This window comes from Convolutriloba macropyga, chromosome 1 (assembly GCF_964194025.1).
Source record: "Convolutriloba macropyga chromosome 1, txConMacr16.3, whole genome shotgun sequence".
NCBI classification, from domain to species: domain Eukaryota; kingdom Metazoa; phylum Xenacoelomorpha; order Acoela; family Convolutidae; genus Convolutriloba; species Convolutriloba macropyga.
This window is the reverse complement of record NC_134468.1, coordinates 2,594,896-2,613,774: the sequence shown is the minus strand read 5'-3', so window position 1 is coordinate 2,613,774 and position 18,879 is coordinate 2,594,896. Positions and strand designations below refer to the sequence as shown.

At 37.5% G+C, this 18,879-nt stretch overlaps 1 protein-coding gene across 1 annotated transcript; it reads right to left on the bottom strand.

The window, feature by feature from the left end:
• Window positions 1-8,171: 8,171 nt before the first annotated feature.
• LOC142344751 (aspartate aminotransferase, mitochondrial-like) lies at window positions 8,172-10,630 on the bottom strand. Its single transcript, XM_075396649.1, has 3 exons — window positions 9,877-10,630; window positions 9,059-9,238; window positions 8,172-8,754 (listed from the first exon to the last, which is right to left on the bottom strand). The coding sequence occupies exons 1-3, from the start codon at window positions 10,585-10,587 to the stop codon at window positions 8,383-8,385; spliced, it is 1,263 nt and encodes a 420-aa protein (XP_075252764.1). The 5' UTR covers window positions 10,588-10,630; the 3' UTR covers window positions 8,172-8,382.
• Between the last annotated feature and the right edge of the window lie 8,249 nt (window positions 10,631-18,879).

The following is an 18,879-nucleotide window of genomic DNA, read 5'->3' as shown; positions in this document are numbered from 1 at the left end:
ATAGGAGTTTTCAATTACTTTGTTTTTGAGCATAATGGCACAGTTAATAATTTCACTTTGCATCCTTGATGAACTAGAATGCACAGCGTTGAGAAATGGCATATCGCAACATGTTCATTGCGATATGTTAATTTTTGAATAGTTTACGCTTTTGGTCTGAGACACAGTTCTCTCGCAAAAATTATTCTGGCGTAGTCTCAAATACAACAGACGCAAACCCACTTCCTGTGAGCTATAAATTAAGAACTGTAATGAATTTCTAATTAACAAATGAGTTCTTGGTATTGATAGGAGTTTTCAATAATTTGTTTTTGAGCATAATGGCACAGTTTATAATTTCACTTTGCTTCCTTGATGAACTAGAATGCACAGCGTTGAGAAATGGCATATTGCAACATGTTCAATGCGATATGTTAATTCTTGAATAGTTTACGCTTTTGGTCTGAGACACATTTCTCTCGCAAAAATTATTCTGGCGTAGTCTCAAATACAACAGACGCAAACCCACTTCCTGTGAGCTATAAATTAATGTCTGTAATTAATTTCTATTTAACAAATGAGTTCTTGGTATTGATAGGAGTTTTCAATTACTTTGTTTTTGAGCATAATGGCACAGTTTATAATTTCACTTTGCTTCCTTGATGAACTAGAATGCACAGCGTTGAGAAATGGCATATCGCAACATGTTCATTGCGATATGTTAATTTTTGAATAGTTTACGCTTTTGGTCTGAGACACAGTTGTCTCGCAAAAATTAGTTGATTTTTTTATTTTCCATTTCAACCATTTGATCCTGGTCTTTGTAGTAAAGAATGGATGAGCGGGGTCGGAACATTATATGCGTAATTATAAAATTCCGATATGTTAAAACAGCAGATACGCTGCTCGATTACAAATTTAAAAAATCCAGATCTCATTCTGATATTTCTGAATATCCAAAATAGCCATAAAATAATTCATTCCAACCTGTAAAACAAATCAACTGCGACTGAAGCTAAATAAGAGGGCTCCCCTAGTATTGTTACCTGGACATAAAGTTCAAACATGCATCATTAACCTTGGAGGACCTTGTTAACCTTGGAAAACAAGATCATACAATCAGCTATAAAAATGTGTAAAATGAGATCAGTTTCGATTCCCAAAGTATTGAAGACAAGAAATAGTCAACGAAGTAAGGTCAAATGGTTTTTTCAATAGCCTGTTTGACATTGAGTTTAAACAAAAAAGTAGTCAATGGAAACATTTGAAAACCATTTATGTTTTTGATATTTTACATTTCAATGACTTTAAATCCGAAAAAAATATAAATTTAAAATATAATCACCTAACTCAGAACTGTCTCAACCTCTAAGAACCGCCCTTCACACCATAAGTATAAGTATAAGTCTCCAAAACAGTTTGAGGTGAAACAGAGCTGAAAGGCTCTAAGAGCACTTAATGCCCGCTGGGCGCTACCTGTTTATCCCGTTTTTGAGGACGAAAATCGGTCCAGCGAAAAATTGCATAAAAAGACCGACAGGACTAATATAATTGCTACAAACTTCGTTTGAGAGCAATTAAAAATGAGTCTTTGAATAAAACTTTTTAAAATAAATTTTCATGAGCCCAATCATGTAGCTCAAAAGATGATAAAATTTCCTATGATGCACAATTATTCGAATGAAACAAAGAACAACGGCAATTTTTGTTAAATGCGTCAACTTCTGAGAACTTTGATAATTGTCTGCTTTTCCAAACGGTTTTTCAATTTTTAGCTCATTGATTCCGCCTTTGAGAAATTTTCCAACAATGCTTTGATGTGGTCCGGTAGGAAAAGTTTACATGGTCAAAAAAGTCAAATTGTCATACACGGATATGCTTAAATAAATTACATAGAAGCAGCAAGGCAAAGGTTTTGTTTGCTCATTAAAAAAGGCAGAGGTTACAATTACTCTGATCTAAAAATTAAAAACGAAAGCGACATGAAACAAATAAAACGCAATAACTTTTTAATAACGCCTTTTTAGTGATTTTAGCAACTAAGTTTTCAATTACTCCATGCTTTATAATAAGATCAACCTACTAATGCCCACCGCAGCTAGCCGAGAACAAGAGGAGGATAACACTCAATTTAAAATAGCGAGCAACGAAGTGCAAAACAGCTGTGTTTTCTTGTTAAATCGTCTCGTTTCTCAGAAATATTTTTCTACTGGTTTTGACTCTTACTCAGAGTTTAATGAACGCTAATAATATCTCCTATTTGAGTTCCAATGTTTTAGTTTCACAAAAAATTCTCTGCCACAGCAAGGCAAAATTCTTCAGGAAATGCAGCAAAACATTTACAACAGTACAATTTTTAAAAGAATTTTATCTTAATCAGCTCATTACTGCTTGAAATTCTCAATGTAGCAATGACTTTTAAACAAAACGGTTGCGTGAGTGATTAATTATTTAACTTAAGGCAATTTTTAGCCAGGAAGCGCTGCAACAGTCCGAAACAATAAATAACCCGGCTCCGAAAAAAAAATTGAGCCCGAAAAAATCTCAACTTTTAAAAACTGATGCACATGCAACGATGTTGAAAATACTCCTAAACTGTATCCGAAGTTTTAATCAAACAGAAAATATCTATTTACACCTTTTTATCCAGCCTGTTAACGTTGCTAAATCAAAACTCATTCTTACAGGTCTTTTTACAAAAAAATCTGTATTAAATGATTAAAACGTTGAAGCCAACACTATTTACCATTATTTTTTGCCAAAAAAAATGGAAAAAAAATGAAAAATTATATCAATTTTTCAAATCCAAACTTAAGATGACTAAATCTCCCTACTCAATAATGCAACACCCAAAAAAAGCATATGGCCTAGTATGGAATGCCTACTTCTAGTTTAACCCATCCAAAAAGCAGTATCGTCAGTATCCGTGAATTTTTCGGCAAAATAATAACTCTAATTTGCTAAAAAAAATTGATAGTTTGGCCGTTGAACTCTGCTTTCTTGAGATTTATATGGTATCAATTCTCTTATTCGAGGATGGTTATATAAATTTTCCCATTTTATCTGTCGAAAGCCAGGCTCGCATGAATACTCTGCCATATTCAGAAAAAAAATTGGAGATACCCTCCAGATTGCCGGAAAAAAGCCGCCATTGATTCCCATAACACCTATTGAAAATGAAAACAAATTTTTAAAAAGCGAATTATTTTATTCCGTAGGTGAACATACCACTGTATCTTAATGAAAGGCTACAGCGGCTAGTATCAGTGCCAATGAGGATTAGAGATGGTTAATAAGACTTAATATCAAAGATCCCGTAGCGTGTATCTAAAAGTGAGCTGTACGTGTGTAAACCCGTTTCCATTTCGTTTTTCGATGCTGACTCAGTTGAATCTAAATTATTTTGATGAGCAACTGCTGTTTGAAAGAACCTTTAGCTGAATGAGAGAAAATGGGAACAGCCTAGAGAAGTCCAAATGATTTGGCGCAAAATTTTGAAAAGCTGTGAACTAGGGTAAAGCAAAACCAACTTTATATGACAAAGTAAAAAAAACAACAGGACAAGTCCTGATATACAACATATAGAACATAACCGACTAACGTCGGGCGAATTGCTCTCAAACGACCGGCGAGCGGTTGGCTTCGTCAGTAGCTAGCCACGGGGGGGGGGTGCACTGGGGGCTGATGGGGGCAACAGCGCGGTGGGGATGGGGGTCAACGGGGGGGGGGGGGGTTTCTCAACCTCTCAGAACCGCCCTTCACACCATAAGTATAAGTCTCCAAAACAGTTTGAGCTGAAACAGAGCTGAAAGGCTCTAAGAGCACTTAATGCCCGCTGGGCGCTACCTGTTTATCCCGTTTTTGAGGACGAAAAGTCAAAAGCGTTAGACGAAAAATCGGTCAAGCGAAAAATCGCATAAAAAAAGACCAACAGGACTAATATAATTGCTACAAACTTCGTTTGAGAGCAATTAAAAAAATATTTAGAAAAGAAAAAAATCATAAAAATAAACAGAAAAAATTGTATAAATCAAGTCGAATAGCAGCCAGCGCAAAAAACTATCGAGAAAACGAATTTTTTAAACACCCGTTTCTCACACTAATTTAAAATTAACGTTAAAAAATTTAACGCCACAAGACCAATCGCTTTTTTCGCTCCACTTTCTGTTTCACATTTCGATAATAAAGGAAAACAGCCGGAAGATTGTTTTATTTATAAACTGCGTGGTTCAACCAAAACCATCAAGACCAAGCAATAGCTCAGATTGCCAGAAAAGGCTACATTGCTGCTATAGCTGCAAAGCTTTGCAATGTAGCTTGCAAAACAATTTAAAAAGACAAAGAATTTTCGTTTTTTAGTAGTTGCTCAGATACCATATTTTGATTGTGTATGACTTACTGCTGTTTTCAATAGCTGCCCTTAAATAAACTTCAATTACTGATACACACTCTGTTGACTGATCTTCAATTTAATTAGCCAAAAGTATTTTGAAAGTGAAGAAAAATAATTTTGAAAAGGAAGTAAGTCATCAGTGTCTAGGTGCGTTATCTGTGTATTTTGAAAGCGATGAAAGTTAATTTTGAGAGGGAGGTACGCCATCTATGAAAAACAAGTCATGGGAATGAAGAAAAACTCACTCCACTGAGTGAAAAAATACAGTCTTGCACGCAAGAAGCACAACAAGTCCTGAAATACAATTCAAAAAATTGTTATTGGCTACACAAAAACTAGACATAGAAATGACGAGAAATTGATTAGGAAAAGCATTTAGAATAAACAAAAACAGCACGAACACAAGATATATTGACGCACTTCAACAAAAATTCACAATCGTGCGAGCGAAAATTTTTTTCACACACCATTTTATGACTACTTTGAAATTGGAGAAAAATTTCACGCCACAAAAACACTTGCTCTTTTTACTCCACTTCTGTTTCGACTTGACCAAAATAATCATTATGATTTGGCTTCAAAAATCATGAAATAGTTGAACAGATCAGAAAAAAAACATAACCTGAAGATTCCGGAACACGCTCAAAGTAGATATCCACTTCGAAAAATTAATCACCTATCTTTGACAACAATCATTGTAAACAAAAAATAGTAAAATTAATGGGAAAAACCGAACCTGATATCAAAAACTCATAAACTGCGATGACTAATAGCAACGCTGGAACAACAATTGAAAAACTGTGCAATCAAAATAATATTTATTCATAATTCAATTACCAACTAATAGAAAACAAGAGAAAAAGTATATAAGGAGAAAGCACTGGAAAAGGAATGTCAAATTCAAATTAATTAAAAACTTCTGCAAAAAGCCAATTGGCATTTCAAAAAAATTGTTTCGTAAAACCCTTTTGAAAATGCTTACTCTCGATTAGTGACCCACCTAATTCCTTTCACAGATATAAACATAACCGATAATTGCTCTCAAAAGACCGGCGGGCGGTTGCTTTCGGTAGTACCCAGTTGGGCTCATACCCAGTTGGGTCTCAGAGATGCAAGCGATTGGAGGGGGTCAAACGATGGGGGTACGGTTGGGAGGGCTGGAAGAGAAGGGGGTCCAAACCGCCGGGTGGAGGAGAGTGGGCTGAGTGGGGGAAGAAGTGAGTTGGGGAGGGGGGTTTGAGTGGGGGTCAAACTCTCAAAATTCAGTATCACCCTTCACGCCATGAAATTGTAGCTTCAAAACCATTTTGGTGAGTCGCATTCTTAGAGACTGGTTAGGCGTACGATTCAGGAGAACTTAATGCCCTCCGTGCATTACCTGTTTAATTCGTTTTTAGGACGAAAAGTCAAAGAGGTCAGGCGAAAAATCGGTCAAGCGAAAAATCGCATTAACAAAGGCCACAGAACTAGTATAATTGCTAAAAACTTCGTTAGCGAAATTAAACAAAAAAGCAAAAACCACAAAATTTGAAAAACTGTAACCTTTGTTTTAGTGAAAACTACCCTACATAACATTGAAAAGTCACTTCTTGGTAGCAGAATATGTAGAGGAGGTGTAACTTCTTGTAAAAACGAGGAAGTGTCACTTCTTGTAAATGATGGAAAAGAAGAAAGATTAAAAATCCTGGATATTCGTAACAAACCCCAGATTTTCTTTAACAAACAAACAAAATCAATATCAATTAATCGAAGAATCACCAAAATTACTAAAACAAACAAAAAACCGAAGGAAAATACAAAAACTGCTTCAAACGTCCAACAGGACAAAATAGCTAAAATTGTATCTTAAGTATAATATTTGCTTCAATTGGTCCAAAATGGTAGCTTAGATATTTGACAAAAAAGCAACACTACACGCGATCAAAAAGAACAATTAAATTAAAGTACTATATTTTCAACCAGTTTTAAATTAGCGTCATGTGGCCTCTAGATTTCTAAAGCCAATATTATAATTATTATTGACGAGAAGCAGTATAAACTTGAAAAACATTCCATTACATCTAGAAACTATGCAGTAACCTATTCTCAGACCCTAGTGGAGGTTCCTTGGTATTGAGGCTAAAGAAACCTAAAACAAGAAAAAAAAACTTTTTTGCGCGTTTAATCAAAAAACTGTTAAAATTTGTGATATTAAAAAGTTGAAAACTTTTCCATGGCCCATGAAAACTTTTCAGTAACTTATCAGCAAACCCTAACAGAGGTTTTCTGACCCCTAAGACCGAAAAAACCTGAGTAAATAATGACAGTAAATGCCAAAAACTGCAAATTTTGTAAAAAAAAAATGCTAAAATTCGTGATGTTAAAATCTTGAACATTCCATTACATCCAGAGACTATACAGTAACCTATTTTCAAACCCTAGAAGAGGTTCATTTTCCTTGACTCTTGAGGCTGGAGAAACCTAGAAAGTGAAAAAAAAAATTAAAAAACTTGAAAATGCAAATTTTGTCAAAAAATTGCTAAAATTGATGACATTAAAAAATAGAAAATTAATCCACGGCCAATAAGAATATTTCAGTAACTTATTATCAAACCCTTAAGGAGATTTTCTGAGCCCTGCGTCTGGAAACACGTGAATAATGAAAAACAAAGCTCAAAATGAAAAAATTTGAACGTTTTGTCAAAAAATACTAAAATTCGTGATGTTAAAATGTTGAAACCATTCCACTTCCACTAGAAACTATTCAGCAACTTATCAAAAAACCCTAGAGGAGGTTACTTGACAACTAGGGCTAGAAAAACTCATAAAATGACAAAAATTTTCAAAAAGCTTGACAAAAATTTTCAAAAAGCTTGAAAAAAGTTGTTAAAATTAGTAAAAATTTGCTTGTTTTGTTTTGATTACCAAAACATATAGCTCTTAAAATGGCTATAAAAAGTACTTATGTCTCGCAAAAGACCTTTATCAACTTTCATCAGCCTCAATTTTAGACTGGCGCAACAAAAAATTTGAAAAATTGCAACATTTTGAGCTCAAAAACTCCTAAAAATGATCTTTTAACCTTAAATAACGTTCTTCCCAGTAGCTTCACCACACTACGCACTTGAAGGACTACTAAACGCGGCTAAGGGCCTCTAATGAAACTTAATGCCCGCTGAGCTCTACCTGTTTATCCCGTTTTTAAGTCAAATGGGTCAGACGAAGAATCTGTCAATCAAAAAAATCGCCCAGAAAAAAGACCAACAGGACAAATATAAATGCTTCAAACTTCGTTTAAAAACTTCGTTAAACGTGACCATTAAATTCGGCAGGGACTCTAGCCTAGATTTTATCCCTCCGGACACCGACCTTCGTCTTAATGGACTGAATCATTAACCACTGGTCTGTCGTTGCCTTGTGATAGTTTATCTTACATTCGCTTTTGTTTCAGCAACAGGCATAATTTCTGAATAAGAGTAATTTAGGACGCGCAAATATCATGAAGTCCAGCGTGAAAAAGTGACTCAATGACTCAAGAAGTAAAATCGAAAAAATGTTCTAGAACAAAACTGTCAAGCAAAACTTTTGCAATAAAAAAGTATAGAATAATTGCTAACGTCCGACAGCCAAAAAAACTTTTCATGGCAACAGTTGTACACTAAAATTGAAGAACACAATACTGTCTCGGTTTCCACTTTTCGGTTGAAGAAATAACGCTACCGAAAACTTATTTCAAGTGGGCATCGTGATCCTTATCACAATATATGATTCTTATGCTAAGAGTTACCTGGTCGTTTCAATAATTATTTCGGAGATAAAATTAGATGAGTTAGATGTACAATTACTAAATAATCTTATCATCATCATAGTTCAAGTTAAAATGATACATTAGAATCACCTTTCATTTTGATCACCAGCTCAAAATTCAGACATATTATCCAATAGATAACAAATTTCAGTTAATAATGGATATCAACCATCAAATTCAGGATCAAAAGCCTCGTCAAGATACTTTTGCTGAAGACGTTAATTTACTTGGTGACACTATGAATTGCTTGTGCAACATATTCAACATTTTTGGGCGTCAAGCCAGCCACTGAAACCCTGCCGTCTTTCGTCATGTAGATAGAGTAATCTTCTCTCAATTTCAACACCTGGTCTTGATTAAGTCCAGTGAAACAGAACATGCCAATCTGGTTCGTGATATGCGTCCAGTCATGGCTGCTTCCAAGAGCTTTCAGCCCGTCCACTAAAGCATGTCGCATTCCAATAATTCTGTTGGCCATTGTTTTCACATCCACCTCCCACTCGGCTCTGAGAGCATTATCTTTCAAGATAGTCTTGGCGATTCTAACTCCGTGGCTTGGAGGCATGCTGTACATTGGTCTAATAATTATTTTCACCTGAAATAAACAAATAATAAAAAATAATAATAAAACAGCATTTCGAGTTGATATCAAGGGTTTTAGCCCATTTTGCAATTCTTCAGTTCAGTTTTATCTTGTTTAGAGGGTTACAGTTGCCATGAAATCAAGGAAAGGCTAAACTTCTTTTAAAAAATTAAAATAAGTAAATTGATATTCGTTCAAAGAGAAAGATTACAAATAAACCGGAGTTCAACAAATCTCTTGTTGACGCTTAGTATTGGCACCAGAAATTAAGCCATGAGGAGCAATGTAGCCCCGATAGCAGATAACAGCAACATACTTGTGATTCAACGCGTTTAGCCTCTTCCGCGCTTTCACACACAAAGCTCAGAGCTCCCACACGCAGACCATACAATCCCATATTCTTCGAGTAGCTCTGGGTGAGGGCAATAGAGTGTCCCTTCTCCACAAAATGACGAACAGGGAATGCATCTCGTTCAAGGTCGCCACTGGCAAAACCCTGAAAAACAACGCTTTTATTTCTTATTTTCATTTAAAAAAAAATTAAAAAAATATAAAGGGCCGTGTACTCCATCCGGCAACGATGGATGTAGGTCGGAAAATATGGGATGATGAGTAGCACTTAGCCGGATGCTGCACTCCAAGCTGTTCCCTTTTTCTTATTTTCATAACTGGAAAAACGTCGATACAGTCTATCACGTTGGAACACGACAGAGCTAACACCTTGGTAAAATCTGAACTTGGAAAAATTGTATCTATTTTGTTTCTGCCCCCCCCCCCCCCCTCCCAGTTTTCTATACCCCGCAATATTTTGGAATATAGCACGTTACTAAGACAAAAATAGCACATGCGCCTGGGGCGTAAAACTTGTATACCCACTAAGCTGGGTGACCGAAACAGAATAGATCCGAAAATCATAAAAATTAATCCAAATTTGGGAAAATAATGAAGTAATCAAAACTGTTTATATACATACTACTGTTGCACGTAGACAAAATCAATGAAGACCTTCTTGCATTAAAATTGACATGATCGAAAATCAAAAAAAAAACTTTAATTGCAACGATACAGGTTTCGCGGAGGGATCTCGGTTCTTGATTACAAATTCTTTTTTTTTGGTTTGCTGGTAACACTAACTTGATATGCCATGTCGAAGAGTGGAAACAATTTCCTCGACGCGACAACCTCTTCAATTTTCTGCCAGTCCTCCATAGTGGGGTCTACTCCTGTGGGGTTATGAGCAGATGGATGCAGCAAAATTGTGTCACCTTCGGGGATCTTTGAAATGGCATCTAACATTCCAGAAACATCTAGACCAATCGTTTTCTCGTCGTAATAGCGGTATCCCTTTACCTCCAGACCAGCATGGCCAAAAATTGGGGTGTGATTTCCCCAACTAGGCATAGGCAACCACACGGCTTTTGGGTTGAATTTCTTCAAGAAGTTGGCCGAGACCCTAAGGGCACCAGTTCCTGACAAAGCCTGGACTGTTGATGTTCTTTCAAGAGCAGGATTGTCATTTCCAAGGGCAAGTTTGATTGAAAGTTTGGTGAATTCCTGGTCTCCAACGATACCTAGGTACTCTTTGTCCATGTTGGCGTCCATAACGGTTTTTTCAGCAGTTTTAACAGACGGCAGAACCCATGGTTTTCCGTTATCATCCCGATAAGCACCAACTCCGAGGTTTGTCTTGTTCGGATTGCTGTCTTCTTTGAACAATTCAGTCAGTCCCACGATTGGATCAAGAGGTGCCATTTCAACATGGCTCCACCATGACATACAGCGAGCCGCAGACATTGGTGTTGTCCGCAAAAACAAAGATGCAGCTTTTCGTGATGTGGACAGCATTCTGATCTTTAATGACCTCAGATATTGCAACTAGATATGTCAAGTTCTATTTTTATTGTGTTTAATTGAAAGAGAACCTTCAGTCACTTATGCTAAAGCAACCTTGAATTGTAACCTCCAATAATAATCATACGACTGAAAGCTGTAGTGCACTTTATATTGACACAGCTGACATTAAGGAGTTATAAGCCTTGTTATTAATCGTCCCAAATTTGATATTATAATCCACGACTATCTTGAGAAATTTAGCCCTCAAAACGTAGAATTTGCTCAAATCTTGAAATGGTTTACGGAATCCGAAGACGACTTAAGGCGCAAAACATTACAAGTTTTTACGCAGACTACAAAGCGCGCAAGTTTCTTAGAAAAAACTATTGCAACCAAACTTTGCCCAAATAAATAATTCAACTGAAACTTTGGGTCTTTCCCATTATAGCCCCCCCCCCCCCCCATTATAATTACCATGTTTGAGCGCTATAGGTTATCTGACCACTAAGCTGGGGGGGGGGGGGTGGGGTGGGGGGCTATAATGGGAAAGACCCGAAACTGTTGCTATATAACCCTCGCCTCCCAGGGAGAAATTAACTTAAATTGCAATAATTTAATGGGTACTACTCATTTTGTTCTTTACATGCAAGGCCGCGAGACTTTTGGATGTTAATTTTTATTTCCGAATTATTGGCAATTAGTTGCAACAATCAATTTTTGTAATGAATCATTTTCAAATTATTGCAATTTAAGCTAATTTCTCCCTGTGAAAGACGATTAAGTTCGCGCGATAAGGGGCTAAATGCGAACGACCCTCAAAAAAGTCATCAAAATTTGAAATAAATGTTGGAAGTCGAATACTGGACAAACTGGATCTTTTCCGTTTGTGCCCCCCCCCCCCCCCTAAGCTTAGTGGGCGCATATTATTTACACCTCCAGACGCACGTGCCATATTTTTACTTAGTGATTTACCATGTAATGGCACGTGCTCTGTAACCGGGGGGCGCATAACGTACTGGGGGGGGGGACAAACGGAGAAGATCCAAATAACTAGCAGTTCGCATTTTATGGTGCTATCAATACAAAACCGTGAGCAACTGAGAAACAAGGAAGATTTTTTTAAAAATGAAAATTTTTATCAACCAATACTTCCAACTAATAGTTCCAGTTCGCGTAATACATTTGATAAACTTAGAACATGCACGTGATACAAATTTCCGTAAGTCGGCATTGCCAGACATCAAAACGCCAGAAGTTGCTACATAGCCAGTAAATCGCTTTCAATTTCTTTCGTAATTTTAAAACACGTATATTATTAAAACACGTTTCAAGCAAAGTTGCGTGACACTGTGACGTCACTTCGAAATTCTGGCTCCACATATCAAACAGCTACGCCCTTCTCTGTAACATCTTCTCTATAAAGTTCTCGGCGACTTCAGGCAGTCACGTAACCTATACACCACTTAAGAGAAAGCCACTTATAGAGCAAATAAACTCAGAGAGGAATGGGAGTCGAGTCAAAGAAATCCAAAAGCTAGTTTCAAGCAAGACGTCAGGGCATTAACGACAAAAAATACTCTTAAAAAAATCAAAGATGAATCGATTTGCTCTAAATGCAAGAATATTATCAAAACGAGTAACAAAAATAAAATAGAAGGAACTATTTGAAAGATACGTAGACGATATATTTGGAGAACCAGCTTATTTAATAAAGAAGTTAACGCTCTAAATAAGAACCTCGAGTTAGCACAGAAGCTAAGAAATGCGAAAAGAACAAACTCTTGAGGACATTGATATTTATTGTGGGCCTGTGATTAATCGCACCCCCGACGCACGTGCCATATTACATAGAATGTCCTAGCCACCCTGGATTACCAGCAAAACATCGCATCTGCAAAACCTTCACAAGACAAAGAAAAAAAAAGAAGAAGAATACCTTCAATGTGTCACAAGCTCTCAAAATTAAGAAACTGGAGAAACAGGTAAGCAAATCAATAGAGGATGATCTTAAGTTATACGAAGCAAAGGTCTTTGAGACTCGCTACTTCAGCCATATTCAAAAGTACCTTTCCTGCATCCGCAAAAACCCTGCAATTCCTACCCAAGTGTATAATAAAGAAAGAACAGCTGCATCAAATTGGACTGTGCTGAACTGTTTAATAACTTCTTCGCTAGCGTTTTCAACACTACAGACACAACACACGATGCTGACTTCAGCCGAAATGCCCTCAACTGGTTCAGGATCGCCCAGTCAAATGTAAACGAATTGCTCCAAGAAATCAAAATCAGGAAATCTACTGGACCCGATGGTATAGGGAACATCATAATGAAAAAAGCCGCCGATGGCAACTCTAAACCACTCACCTTTGTGTATCAAACCATTGTAAATAAAGGTTGTTTTCCAACCCAATGTAAGTTGTGCCATGTATGCCCAGTTTTCAAAGATGGAAACAAATAAGATGTGTCCTGCGATACACCTTGGCGACGACGACGTGCACCTTAGCAAGTCCGGGAAAACGATCCTGAAGAAACGAGTGTTGTACAATAATTACTCCAGCAAGTGCAACGAGGAAGGACACCTAGACTACTTCGAGTGCCCTTTCAAGCAACTGCAACTACTAACTCCGTTTCCTCCGGCTCTCCCAGCGAGAACCACCCAGGTAACGATAGTTAGTTTCTACTTAACTGTTTGTTGTTATACCGCTGTCTCTCCTCGCAAGAAACAAAGGATAACAGCAAACAAGCGCTGCTTCACTACAATCTCTCCTAGCTAGAAACAACTAGTGAAACAGCTACGATCCTAACAACCCTCGAGTATTAGCGAAGTAATGCGAAAAAGCCTCAAACGAAAATTCGATCGAAAACGATAACAAACAAAGAAGTAGGTTGAAATCGCAAATTGCAATGGGCCTTACAATCAACTGTATTACATGCAAGGCTGGCATTGCTAAAAAAGAAACAGTCTTTCGATGCGTACCATGCGAAAACATTATGCATATGACCACCCAATGTACTCAGCTATCTGGCGCTGTCATCAGCGCTCTCCAGGAGATAAATTTGAACGTACTTCTACTATGCAACAGCTGCGTAAAAACGAACAAACGGACGTCGTCCTGGACGCTATCAGCAGCAAAATCAAAATCGACAAAAGCAACGAAAATCAGGAGGAAACGAAAAGTTTTATTAAAGAAACTGTCGGTAATCAAGTGAAAAATGAGATAACATCCTTTAAGAGCGCTGTTGAAAGTAACCTCAACAACCTAGGAGACATTGTGACCTAAAAACCAACCCAAAAACGAACTTCCCACGAACGATCTTCCCAGCGGCCTACGTGTACGTTGAATAACCGAGCCAAAAGACACCAATGCTAAAAAACGTGCTGAACATGACAAAGCAGCGGTTGAGAAAATACTAAAATTCCTAAATGTCGATTCTAACATCGAAGACTGTAGGCGAATTGATTCATACATCGAAAAGAAGGACGGAACGATCATAGTCAAACTCAGTAATGACTGGAACAGAAAACTGCTCTTACTATCTCTTGGCAAAACGCGGAAATATGATAAAAAAAGTGTACCTTACTAGAGAACTATCAAAAGAAGAACAACTGTTGAAAAACGTTCTTCTTAAAAAAAGTCTAGAATACATTGAATCGGGAATACCAAGAAACAAGGTCAAGGTCCAATACCTAAAACTACTCCACTACGATGATCAAAGCAACACCTGGGATGAGGCAGCCCTGGATACGGGATGGTGACTAAACACCAACAAAAACAGAACCGAACAAATTACTCTACTCACTTTCAACGAACACAGCATCCTCGACCTGCCAAGACGTTTCACTCTTGCAAGTGCAATTTTAGCCCAAAATACGACGTCTTATGTCTCAGTGAGACACGGCTAACAAAATCTGTACCGAACGAGTCTTTTTTTCTCAATAACTTCCAAATACTCAGAAATGATAGAACATCAACTGAAAATGTCTCCAAACAAGGAGGAGTACTCATTGCAGTACGGAGAGACATCAAAGCTAACCAACGGACACTTGAAAATACATTTGAAGACGCGATAACTGTTTTTCTAACTGATAAAACCAAAGCACAAAAATTGCTGATCAGCTGTATCTTTAACCCTCCAAAAAACAGTCTCTACAGATGGCCACCTGAGAAATGCGCACAATTCCTTAAAACTCTTAAAACCAAACGTAAACAGTTGAAAGTCTCAAACTCTATAATATCTGGAGATACCAATTTTGTGCATACATCTTGAAGGTCACTGCAGTCCACAGACGAATATGAAAACACAGTCACTTATCAACTAGCGAATCTGAACTATAAAACAAAAATTGACTTCAAATGCATACTTGGCAGCAAACCGCAGTTAAACGACTTCTTAATAGATTAACCTGAATATTGGTTTAACTCAACAATTGACACCACACTTACTGATAACTACTCAATCAATTTAAAAAAAGTGCTCAGACCACCCAGCATTCTCATCCCTGTTAAACTTCAAAAATGCAACGGAGAAACACCATAAAATTGTCAAATATGCAATCCCTTGGACTAACTGGGAGAATTTTAATCAAACAATTGTCAATAATCCCTTCGAACCTTACTGTTACAGCAATGTAGACGAAGTCACCAATCAATGGTACCTATGGTTCAACAAACTGTTTATCGGAAACGTACCACGAATTACTAGCCACTGATCTTACCTCCCTCTATGGATCTCAAAACCTACTTCCCACCTGATCAACCAACTTAACACAATCGAACGCAAAGAAGCCATAAAACCCCAACCCCTAAACCTGCAAAAACTTCTTGATCTTGAAAGCAAAAATGAAATCGAATCCTGTAATGACCCAGCCGACTACGAAATCGAGATTTTCAGAACAAGGGAATTCAGTAAGATCCAATTCTATCTGAGATCCATAAAAAAGCGCCACCGTACCCACATGAAATGCATTTACAAAACAAAGTAGCAGAAAATGACGAAAGAAAGGCGAACCTGTTTAACCAATACTTCCAACGTGTTTTTAACTTGAAAATAAACAATACAAACGTTGACTTCGGGCCATATACATTCAACAAGATAAATTACTGCGAAAAACAAGTCTCGGAAACACTCATTTCTCTTAAATCAAAAAAGGCGAAAGGACCAGATCGAATAGGAAACGAAATCCTAAAACAACATGCAACCACATTAGCTAAATCATTAACTGTCATTCAGTGGTCAAAATGAACAAAGTCACTGTCAAAACTGTTAAAGTTGAAAAAGACCTTGGTGTCCTAATCTCGAACGACCTCTCCTGGAAAGAGAACTGTAAAACTGCGTCGAACTAAATCTCTGAAATCATTGTGGTTCCCCAAGCGTAACATTTCCTTCTAGTCAACGACAAAAGCCAAACTAAACGCATACACACGATACGTGGTACCCGTCATATCTTAAGCATGTGAGGTCTGGTACCCCACCAAAACAGACTTGTCAAACATCGAAAGAAAAGAGAAAAGTGCAACACAGTGAATTCTGAACAACAAAATTCCCTATAAAGAAAGACTCAAAGAAATCAACTTATTGCCACTCTCAATGTACCTTGAACTCCACAGTCTCCTACTGTTCTGCGCCGTCACTGACCACAAGTATGACATAAAAACATCAGACTACATATCACGTAATACCAACGAACGAACCAGACAAGGCTCCAACACCAGCTTCAACATTCCCAAAACCAGACTCAAAAGGACCGACGATAACTTCTGGACACGAAACGGAACACTGCACAACATTCTGAGTAAACCTATCGACTTAACAACGAAAGAAATCAGAAAAGCACAAATAAAACAGCAACTTTGGAATTTCTTCAAAAATTTCAACGAAGCAAGTCGATGTACCTGCAGGATACTCTGCCAATGCACGAACTGTAACCAATATTCCAAACTTACTCACTAGTGTCATAAAGGGTGAAAACCCATAGTAGATCCCTAAAGACTTCGCTGCTACTGATACTACTACTACTACTACTACTACTACTACTACTACTACTACTACTACTACTACTACTACTACTACTACTACTACTACTACTACTACTACTACTACTACTACTACTACTACTACTACTACTACTACTTCTACTACTACTACTACTACTACTACTACTACTACTACTACTACTACTACTACTATGGAACCATTAGCCTCATAAGCTGCGTATCCAAGGTATTTGAAAGAATACTGTTTGATCACATCTCTTCCTTTGTAAATTCCTCTCTGCATGCTCAACAATTTGGATTTCAAAAAAGCGATCAGCTAAACTACAAATTTTAGTTTTCCTTGACAGAATCCATCAGTACAACAACAACAAAGAATTGGAAAACTTGGGTGTCCTCTATCTTTATTTCTACAAAGCATTTGAAACAGTCCCCCACAATCTTCACATCAGAATATTGATGGCGCAGAATCTTGATGACGCAGAATCTTGATGACGCAGAATATTGATGACGCAGAATCTTATCGGAAACTGATAACTACTCAATCAATTTAAAAAAGAGCGCACACCACCCAGCATTCTCATCCTTGTTAACCTTCAGTAATGCAACGGAGAAAAACAATAAAATTGTCAAATATGCAATCTCTCGGACTAACTGGAAGAATTTAAATCAAACAATCGTCAATAATGCCTTCGAGCCTTACTGTTACAGCAATGTGGACGGAGTCACAAATCAATGGTACCTATGGTTCAACAAACTGTTTACCGAAAACGTACCAAGAGTTACCAGCCTCCGATCTTAACTCCCTCCATGGATCTCAAAACCTACCTCCCACCTGATCAACCAATTTAACACAATCAAACGCAAAGAAGCCAGAAAAGCCCAACCCCTAAACCTGCAAAACATTCTTGATCTTGAAAGCAAAATTGAAATCGAATCCTGTAGCGACCAAGCCGACTACGAAATCGAGATTTTCAGAACAAGGGAATTCAGTAAGATCCAATTCTATCTGAGATCCATAAAAAAGCGCCACCGTACCCACATGAAATGCTTTTACAAAACAAAGTAGCAGAAAATGACGAAAGAAAGGCAAACCTGTTTAACCAATACTACCAAAGTGTTTTGAAGTTTAAAGCAAACAATACAAACGTTGACTTCGAGCTAAATACATTCAACAAGATAACTTGCTGCGAAAAACAAGTCACGGAAATACTCATTTCTCTTAAATCAAAAAATGCGAAAGGACCAGATCGAATAGGAAACGAAACCCTAAAACAACTTGCAACCACACTGGCTAAATCATAAACTGTCATCTTTCAAACCTGCTTCAACAAGGGTGTATACCCACAATACTGGAAAAAAAGCGAAATAACTGCAATCTACAAAGACGGTGATAAAAGCGACGTAGCCAAATATAGACCCATTAACTGCCTCTGCTGCCCGTCGATAGTCCTAGAAAAAGTATTCTTTGACTGGTTTTACCCAGTAGTAAGGCAAAAACTTGACGACTACCAATTTGGATTTAGAAACGGTCGCTCAGTCATTGTACAACTTATCTGCTTCCTCGATAAAGTATACCTGCTCAACAATTCGTCGGCAATTGATGAACTAACGGTTTTCTACTTAAATTTTGAAAAAGCCTTCGACAAGACGCCTCACGATCTCCTGCTTTTGAAAAGCCACAAAATGAGAATAGGTGGAACAGCCCTAAAACTAATTGCCAATTATTTAGACAATAGAAAAAATTGCGTCAAAATAAACAGTTCAAGATCAAAATTCCGTGATGTCACTAGCGGGGTCCCACAAGGGTCCCTACTGGGTCCTCTGCTCTATTTAATCTACATAAATGACCTCCCTACTGTTGCAAGTGAAAGCGAATGCTTCGGATATGCCGACGACTACAAACTGTTAAGCACATCTCATGAACTCCTAGAGAGTGACCCAATAAGTTTACATAACTGGTGTGTCGCAAACAAAATGAATCTCCCTGATGACAAATGTAGTCTGATACACTTCAAAAAACACTCAGTGGTCAAAATGAGCGACATGGCTGTCAAAACTGTTAAATTTCAAAAAAAACCTTGGTGTCCTAATCTCGAACGACCTCTTCTGGAAAGAAAACTGTAACCTGCGTCGAACTAAATCCCTAAGATCATTGTGGTTCCTCAAGCGTAACATTTCAACGACTAAGCGTAAGTCAACGACTAAAGCCAAACGGAACGCATACACAGGATACGTGGTACCCGTCATATCTTACGCATGTGAGGTCTGGTAACCCACCAAAACATCGACTTGTCAAACATCAAAAAAA

Bases quoted from the DNA above. Each gene is read 5' to 3' on its own strand.
- LOC142344751 (XM_075396649.1), bottom strand. From the start codon at position 10,587: ATGCTGTCCACATCACGAAAAGCTGCATCTTTGTTTTTGCGGACAACA. The intron at 9,239-9,876 runs GTTAGTGTTACC...GTTGTTTTTCAG, and splicing joins TCTTCGACATGGCATATCAA to GGTTTTGCCAGTGGCGACCT. The intron at 8,755-9,058 runs GTATGTTGCTGT...TGTTTATTTCAG, and splicing joins CTAAACGCGTTGAATCACAA to GTGAAAATAATTATTAGACC.